Raw genomic sequence first — 8,969 nt, 5'->3', positions numbered from 1 at the left:
TCCCCACCGGGTCCCCAGGACTCCGGACCACGGGACCCGGGTGCCCCAGACCCGCGCCTCTAGCGCGCCCCCGTCGGCCGCGGGCACGCGTGGGAAAGTTGGCCTGGAACCGGCCCGACCAGTTCCTGCCGGGCGCGCGGACCGGCCGCAGGAAGTTGCCGCAAAACTTTTTTCGGGGGGTGCGACCCGAGCCCCCCGAGCGCGCGGGCTGCATGCGCGCGGGGTAGCCGGGTCCCCCTCGGGTCGCCAGGCGTGCCCGGAGGGGACGGACTCGCCCCGGGGCGCCCCGGCCCCGCCGTCCCGGGGGCTATGGCCATGGTGACCAGCGGCTGGGGCGGCCCCGGAGGCGACACGAACGGCGTGGACAAGGCCGGTGGGAGCTACCCACGTGCAACCGAGGACGACTCGGCGTCGCCTCCCGGGGTGGCCAGCGACGCGGAGCCGGGAGACGAGGAGCGCCCGGGGCTGCAGGTGGACTGCGTGGTTTGCGGGGACAAGTCCAGCGGCAAGCACTACGGCGTGTTCACCTGCGAGGGCTGCAAGAGTTTCTTCAAGCGCAGCATCCGCCGCAACCTCAGCTACACCTGCCGGTGAGCCCCACGCGCGGCCACCGGGCGGGCCCCGACCCGCTCGGTCACCTTGGGCCTGGCGCTGACCTTCCCCGCACCCGTATCCTGGCCCGGGTCACGGGCACGGCCCCGGCTGCGATCCGGTATACAGTTGGCGATGCATGCGTGCACACACACACACACACACCCCGCAGGTGGTCTTTGCTCCTCTCCTGCTCTGCAGAGCTGGTTCTGCCGCGCGGGGAGGGCTCGTGGGTCATGTCAGGAGTGGGGGCACCCTTTCCAACCCCCGGGGCTCCCTTTCTCGTGGGTGCCCGTCACGCGTGGTGCCCCGCGGGAATCAGACGTGCAGGTCGCACCGCGGGGCTGGCGGCGTCCAGGGGCTATTGTCTGCGGCCGCGCGGATCGATCCGGCGCGCCCTTGGGTCAAATATCACTTCCAAAGTCGCTCCAGCACGCCAGCTGGAGGGACGCCCGGGTGGATCGGGATGGCTGCCCTCGCAGGCGGCGGGGGGCTGCTGTGCACGGGGGCCTGGGCCTGTCCATCAGAGGGGCACCCCATGGACTCTGGGTCACCGGAAGCCGACGCCGGAGGACCAGCAAGGCCACCGGAATTGACCGCACCCCCCACTCCGGGGCTGGTGCAGCCTTTGGGATCCGGGATGATCCTTTAAACTTTGGGGCCGCTGTAGGAGTGAGAGACCCGAGGGAGATGCGGACCCCTCTGTCGGGCCTGGCAGGGCGTGGCCTTGCTTACTGGCAGCCTCTGGGGACAGAAAGTCCCTTGGAGAAGAGGTTGGGTGCTCCTCAGGGGTTGCAAACCGCTTTCTGTCTAGGCATGCAGAAGACCAGCTCTGAACCCCCAGGAGCCTGTAGGACTTTAGAGCAGGGCAGACATCTCCCAGTTACCCAGAGCTGAGCCCCAGAGAAGTTGGGCTGGAAGGGTCCTGGCCCCGTGGGCTTAGCAAGTGGAGCTGTGGGGGCTGGGATGTGGAGTTGGTGAGATGAGGAGTTGATGGAATATATAGTTGAGCTCCCCCCCCCCCCCCGCTAGAGGTTAGTGGTTATCAGCCGGTTAGTTGGGGGCTGCCACCATGCTAGAATTTGGACTTAGTGGGGACCTGCTTTGCTCCCCTCCTCCAGCTGTAACTGGGCCACCAGACTTTGGCCTCATTCTTGTGTCTGGAAGGAATTGCTGGGTCTGGCTGGGTCTTTGGGGAGAGTGGAGGGGGGTGGGGCAGGTTCCAGGTCCCACCTGCTCTCTGGGTTCCTTAGTACCTATGTTGTGTGACCTTGTGTGGTCAGGGTCCCTCTCTGAACCTGAGTGGGTCAGCAGCTATCTGGAGGGGGCCATCAGGAAGTGGCCTCAAAAGCCCTGGCAGGCAGAAGAGGAAGCCCCAGATGAGGGTTTAGTGGACTGCACTGTCAGGTGAGCTCACCCAGGACCAACCGAGGCAAGTGGGCCTCGATGTGTTCGGCTGAGAGCAGCAGGAGCCACAAGCAGTGTGTGAGCAGGGTGTGCTCAGATTGGGTTGGGAGTTTAGCCATGTGTGTCATGGAGTCCCAGCCACTCAGGAAGCTGAAGCAGGAGGATGGCATGAGCCCAGGAGTCTGAAGGCAGCCTGGATAGCATAGTGAGGAGACGGCCTCCCTCCATCCCAAAACAACAAAAAATACAAAGGCTGGACAGCGATTGGAATTAGACCGTATCTTTGGGCAAAGCATATACACTTTAGGTGAGGTAGCTGTGTTTCATGGGTTTTAATCTGTCCCAGCCATACTGTCAGGAAGGCAAGACAGAAGGCCTTCCCTGAGTAGAACTGCTCACCCACCCAGGGCCTGGCCAGTTCCGCCTGGCCGCCCTGATCCTCCACCACCGCCTGCTTGCTGGCTTTGTTCTGGCCGTGCCTGAGTTCTCTCCACCCCAACTGGGCCCCTTCCTGGGTTCTTTAGAAGCCACAGGGTCTGGGCTCTAATAACCCTGGCCAGAGAATCCCACCTGGGGCCGGAGGCTATCCCTGGAGCCCCCATCCCAGGACCCCTCTCGTGTATAGCGAGCACAGCAGCTGGAGCCCGGTGCAGGAACAGGCTGGGGAAGAGCCAGTGCACTCCTACTCTGTGTTTGGCTGGATGTTCCTGGTGCTCAGACTGGGTGGGCATGGCGAGGCATTCTCCAAGAATCCTGGGCTGGAGAGAGGAAAAAGCTCTGTTGCTCATTCATTCTTATCACAGGCTGAAATGCTGGCTGCACAGTGCTCTCGGCCTGATAGTGGTCATGTGAAATGAAAAGGATTCGTTCTCTGTCCTTTTGAGTTTCAAATCTGTTTCACCTTATCCTCTGCCAGAAAAGGCTTCTCCATTTCTGCCCTCTTGGAGAACTTCTATTCAGACTTCAAAACCCATTTTCTAAAGTGCTCTCCTTGTGTGCTGGCCTTCAACACCCATTGCCACGAGATTGCCTTTTCCAAGCTGGGAGTCTGAATTCTTACACCATGCCTCTCGGCTACCATCGAAGTCCAGGGAGCTCCAGTGGGGGTGTTTCTAAATAAAGGGTTCACAGTCACAAAGGATGTAGGTGTCACTGGGAACCTGGCCTCTGTCTCCAGGTCTAACCGTGACTGTCAGATTGACCAGCACCATCGGAACCAGTGTCAGTACTGCCGCCTCAAGAAGTGCTTCCGGGTCGGCATGCGCAAGGAGGGTGAGTAGCCATGGAGCGTGGCCACAGCTGGGCTCTGGCTGGGGTCTGAGAGTGAGCAAGGTGTTCCCCTCTGGGGCCCCAGGTTGTGGGATGCCGCCCTCTGGGCTCTTTCCCCAGACCCTGCCTGACCTCCGATCTCAGAGGATTTTTATTATTATCATTATTAATTTAATGTGTTTACTGTCTGTTCTGTGTGTTTGCTGGAGACAGGACTCAGCTAGATTATAACCAAAGGCTGCCAGAGGGAGGCCCAGCTGCCTGTCCCTGCCCTGGAGACCTGGGTGGACACACTGGACACCTGGGCCTCATTCTGTCAGGGTCTCTTTAGAATTCAGGTACAACCCAGGGGCAGCCACAAAGAGCCCTGAGAGTTGAGAGCCTGGGCTGATGGAGGAGGGGAAGCTCTGGGGTGTGGGTCAGGCTAGAAAGTCACCTAACTGTTGCTTGTTTTGACATTGATCACTTTCTTGGGGGGGGATTTGTGGACCCGAGAATGGCCACTACTTAAGGTCTTCTACCTCAGACTGCATAGTCAGGCATAGTGGGGCAGGCTTGTCATCCCAGTACTTAGAGACTGAGGCAGGAGGCTCTCCAGTTTGAAGTCAACTTGGGTTCCATAGCAAAACCTGGTTAGAAAAAATGACACATCCATTCACACACAGTGAAAAGCATCAGCCTTATTTGTTGACTCTTTGGTCCCTTTAAGTTTGAAGGTGACTCCTGCCCTGTCCTTGCCCAGCCCGGATTCCTGTCTCTACTTGTCTGTTAGATGGAAGTCCTGATGGGTCTCTAATCAGAGCCTGTGATCTCTCTTCTATCACTAGGACTCTTGCTCCCAGTGCCTTCCTGCCTCAGGGCCTTTGCACAGCTGTGCCTTCCAAATTTGGGCCTGGCTTCCTCCCTCACCTTAGAGTTATGTCCTCTGGGTCACCAATTATGTCTGCCTTGCTCAGAAACTGACACCCTTCACCTGCTCCAGGGTCTGGTACACAGTAGGTGTTCAATAAAAGGCTATTGGCTGGATTTACCATCCACCCGGCCCAGACAGGCACTATTAGAAGCAAAGTTATGTAGATTCTCACATAGCTCAGTGGTCCTGTGCTGCATTTGACAAAAGGAGAAACTGAGGCAGAGAGCAGATGGGTGCTGGGATTTGAATTCCATCAGTCTAGACTAGATAGAGGAAGAAGAGAAGGACAGAGGAGGAGTGGGGTTTTGAGGCTTGGAACATCCAGGGCAAAGGCCTGGGAGTGGGGCTGGATGAGGGAGCAATGGTGAGAGCGGGCTTTACATCCTGTGAGCAAAAGGAGCTCCCAAGGACTGTGGGCCCACTTGGGGCCATGTCTAGCTACAGGTGGCTGGGAGACTCCCCGTGTATCTGTTATTTGGCCTGGGTCCCTCCCAGTGTCCCCTGCATTCCTAGCTCTGTCTCCACCTGGGTTGACCTGCAGTTCACCCACCAGTGAGACAGGTGTCGGTTCATTAAAGCACACTCATTAGCAACCTCCTGGCTCCATGCCCAGGCTGTCTTCCTCAAGCTAAAACCTGTGCTCCTCGGTGCCTCAGTTTCCTTTTCACCCCATCCATGACGGGAACTAAGATAAGTATTGTCTTCTAAGTTATTTTCTGAAACAGGGTCTTGTGTAGCCCAGGTTGGCCTCAAACTCATTTTGTATTGGGGCTGGCCTTGAACCCCTTTACCTTCCTGTCTCCATGCTCCAGGGCTGGGATGACTAGTATGCACCACTCTGGGCAAAGGTAACAATGGCAGCCACTGCCCTTGGGGATCATAGCCGTGCCACTTTAGTGATTGGTCCCCCAGGGGAGCGGTGAGTGGTGGGAGAGGCCAGACACAGATCCAGTCCCTGGTGATTGGCAGGTGTGGTCTCCACAGTGCAGGCGGAGGGGGTCCCGCTGGTGGAGACCCTGGGTGCGGGCGCGAGCAGGCAGGGCCCTAGTGGCCAGCACGTGCCTAGTCCCCTGTGCTGCCACGCGGGGTGGGGGTGTCCCTCCCGCACAGACCCCTGACGCCGCCCTGTCTTCGCAGCCGTGCAGCGCGGCCGCATCCCGCACGCGCTCCCGGGCCCCGCGGCCTGCAGTCCCCCGGGCGCGGCGGGCGTCGAGCCGTTCGCGGGGCCACCGGTGTCCGAGCTGATCGCACAACTGCTGCGCGCCGAGCCCTACCCCGCGGCCGGGCGCTTCGGCGGCGGCGGCGCCGTGCTGGGCATCGACAACGTGTGCGAGCTGGCGGCGCGCCTGCTGTTCAGCACGGTCGAGTGGGCCCGCCACGCGCCCTTCTTCCCAGAGCTGCCGGCCGCCGACCAGGTGGCGCTGCTGCGGCTCAGCTGGAGCGAGCTCTTCGTGCTGAACGCGGCGCAGGCGGCGCTGCCTCTGCACACGGCGCCGCTGCTGGCCGCCGCGGGGCTGCACGCCGCGCCCATGGCCGCCGAGCGCGCGGTGGCCTTCATGGACCAGGTGCGCGCCTTCCAGGAGCAGGTGGACAAGCTGGGCCGCCTGCAGGTGGACGCCGCCGAGTACGGCTGCCTCAAGGCCATCGCGCTCTTCACGCCTGGTGAGCCCGCCCCGCCTGCTCGCCGTCGCCCTGGTCCCAGCCGAGGCCACGCCCAGCCCAGAGGCCACGCCCCCGTCCCGGATATTGCCCCAACACTGACCCAGGCCTCTCCTGGCTGGCAGGTTGCACTCACTACAGGCTAACTCCCTGCCCCTAACCCCTAACCCGCCGAGGGCGCGCCCTTCCCTGTCAGGTGACACTAACCTACCTGGGCCAGTCCCCAACACTGCTTCAGGTCACACCCGTAGGACACAGGTGACGTACCTGCCTCTGCCCAGCCATGCTTTGGCCTAACCCCGCCACAGGCCTCACCCCAAGTGTCTGCTGACACGACTCCAGGCGGTGCTGCTTGTCCTTCTGATGTGGCCCCATCTTGCCCCCCAACTTATCCAGACTGTACCCTACTGTACTCTGAAGCCTTCTGGAAGCTACAGTGCAGCCAAACTCCAGGCCACACCCATGGGCAGCCCTCTGGGCTCCCGCCTGTTCTGGGGCCATGCCCCACAGGGCATGCACTCTGTGCCCCTAGTACTGCACTCGTCCCCTTGGGTGGAGGACGCAGATAATGATCCTGGGCTTTACCCTAGGCCACACCTGAAGGGCCACTCCCTCCATGACTTACCCTCCAGGGTTGGGAAGGGCAGAGAGGGCCATGCAGGCAGTGCTCTTTAGAGACCCCGAGATAGGACCTGTTACTGGTTCCCAGGACCTCATCAAATCATCTCAGCCCTTTGGTAGACCGTGACAAGAGACTAGTGAGTTCCCGGGCATGACTAAAGCCCACTGATCCTGCTCCTCCGGTGGGCGTGGCTTGGGGCCCCTCCTACAGGGCGGGGCTGGCCCTGCCTTAGTAACTGTCCTTGAGGAGGTTCTGCACTTTGGCGCCACTCCCTGAGCCTGTGCCCTCCCTTCTACCTGGCTTGTCTGTGGCAGACCCTGGCTTAGATACTCCCATTCCTGCCCTCGGGGACCACCTCTGCTTATGACTTCCTCCGGGGGCATCCTTGCCCCTCTCCCTGCTTCCCCGAACGTGACTGTCGTCCCTGCCTCCTGCAGATGCTTGTGGCCTTTCTGACCCAGCCCATGTGGAGAGCCTGCAGGAGAAGGCACAGGTGGCCCTCACCGAGTACGTGCGTGCCCAGTACCCATCGCAGCCTCAGCGCTTTGGGCGCCTGCTGCTGCGACTGCCGGCCCTACGCGCTGTGCCAGCCTCCCTCATCTCCCAGCTTTTCTTCATGCGCCTGGTTGGCAAGACACCCATCGAGACGCTCATCCGGGACATGCTACTGTCAGGGAGCACCTTCAACTGGCCTTATGGCTCGGGCTAGTGATGGATATCATCCAGGACACACACGGATGCTGGGACCTTGTAGGGACTCTGAGACTGATTCTTTTTTAAAAGACTGTGAAATGTTTGTCTGTTTTGTTTTTTAAATAATCATGAAACCAAAAAGAATTTGCTCTCACAGGCCACAGCCTTGTCCTCCCAGCAGCCCCTGCTCAGAGTGGGGCTGAGGAGCCAATGTGGTGGTGACCCTGGTGTGATGGGAAGGGCCACTGCAGCTGGGCAGGGCTATGGTGTGCTGGGAGAGTCCCCTGGATACATGGCCCATGATGGGCACTATGAGATGATGAAATCATGGCCAATAATAAAGATATTCCCTTAACTGTTGATGTGTGGTGATGAACTGCGGAGTGGTGGTGTACACCTTTAAATCCCAGCACTTGGAAGGCAGAGGCACATGGTCTCTGTGAGTTTGAGGCCAGCCTGGTCTACAGACTGAGTTCCTGGACAGCCAGAGCTATACAAGAAACAACAAGAGAGAAAAGTACCCAGGAGTTAGGGGTCCAATTTCAGGGTGGGATTGAGCACCAGATCTATGCTTGGCAGGCCTCGTGTTCAGTCTCCAGCTGAACTACTTTTCCTATAAAACCCCACACATGTGGCCCTTTCTGTTGGAAGACATCTGGGCCTGGCTGGTTTTGAGCTTGTTCCGGGACCAGGGAGTAACTTGACTGTCCTAGTAGCCAGGACTGGACTCCTGGCCTGGAACTGGCCCAGCTTTTGTCCTCTGTGGCTCAGGTGGTTAGGGTCTCGGACTCGGACATGCAGCCTAACATCTGTGCAGCACCGCTCTGACTCCACCAAGGCTAGGTAAAGGGAGGACCCCCTGCACACAGGTACCAAGCACTGCTTGGAAGCCTTAGACAAAGGGTTTGGGTTACCCACCTGGCATGTCTCCATCATAAGGCTTACAGAAATGGTTGGTTTGGGACAGTTACCATGTAGCCCAGGCCATCCCCAGCTTATGCCTTCTGTTTATACCCCCAGGACACTGGGATCTGCCCCCACCTGTAACCTTGGACAGGTTCCAGTCTCTGAACCTCATTTCCCACTAAGAGGAAGGAATGCTTTTAGACAGCTGAACACTCAAATGGACTTGACAGACACCTATAGAACAAACACAAGAGAATACACCTTCTTAGCACCTCATGGAACCTTCTCTAAAATAGACCACATACTTGGTAACAAAGCAAACCTATGGATCACCACAACTCTAAGTTAGAATTCAACAGAAACATTATTTTCAGAAAGCACACAAATGGAAATTGAACAGTGGTCAACTGAACCACCACTGGGTCAAGGAAAAAATAAAGAAATGAAAGATTTCCTAAAATTTATTTATTTATTTATTTATTTATTTTTGGGTTTTTCAAGACAGGGTTTCTATGTATTGCTTTGGAGCCTATCCTGGCACTCGCTTTGTAGACCAGGCTGGCCTCGAACTCACAGAGATCCGCCTGCCTCAGTCTCCCCAGTGCTGGGATTAAAGGCGTGCGCCACCAACACCCGGCAAGATTTCCTAAAATTTAATAAAAATGACCTCACAACATGCCCAAAGTTATGGGACACAATGAAAGTGCTGAGAGGAAAGTTCATAACACTAAATGCCTACATGCTGGAAAAATCCCACACTAGTGAATTAACAGAACAACTGAAAGCACTAGAACAAAAAGAAGCAAACTCACCCAGAAGGAGTAGACGGCAAGAAATAGTCAAATTGAGGGATGAAATCAATAAAATAGAAACCAACAAAACAAAGCAAAGAATCAATGAGACAGAGTT

General features: G+C 57.9%; 1 protein-coding gene across 1 annotated transcript; it reads left to right on the top strand.

The window, feature by feature from the left end:
• The first annotated feature begins 278 nt into the window (after positions 1-278).
• Nr2f6 (nuclear receptor subfamily 2 group F member 6) lies at positions 279-7,514 on the top strand. The gene is made up of 4 exons (XM_027394824.2): positions 279-590; positions 3,176-3,270; positions 5,318-5,842; positions 6,899-7,514. The coding sequence occupies exons 1-4, from the start codon at positions 310-312 to the stop codon at positions 7,168-7,170; spliced, it is 1,173 nt and encodes a 390-aa protein (XP_027250625.1). The 5' UTR covers positions 279-309; the 3' UTR covers positions 7,171-7,514.
• Positions 7,515-8,969: the final 1,455 nt, after the last annotated feature.

This window comes from Cricetulus griseus, assembly GCF_003668045.3.
Source record: "Cricetulus griseus strain 17A/GY chromosome 1 unlocalized genomic scaffold, alternate assembly CriGri-PICRH-1.0 chr1_0, whole genome shotgun sequence".
In the NCBI taxonomy this organism is placed as follows: domain Eukaryota; kingdom Metazoa; phylum Chordata; class Mammalia; order Rodentia; family Cricetidae; genus Cricetulus; species Cricetulus griseus.
This window is presented reverse-complemented; position numbering and strand designations above follow the sequence as displayed.

Excerpts from the sequence above, each read along its gene's own strand:
- Nr2f6 (XM_027394824.2), top strand. The coding sequence starts at position 310 with ATGGCCATGGTGACCAGCGGCTGGGGCGGCCCCGGAGGCGACACGAAC. Across the intron at positions 591-3,175 it reads AACCTCAGCTACACCTGCCG|GTCTAACCGTGACTGTCAGA; the intron begins GTGAGCCCCACG and ends CTCTGTCTCCAG. Across the intron at positions 5,843-6,898 it reads CATCGCGCTCTTCACGCCTG|ATGCTTGTGGCCTTTCTGAC; the intron begins GTGAGCCCGCCC and ends TGCCTCCTGCAG.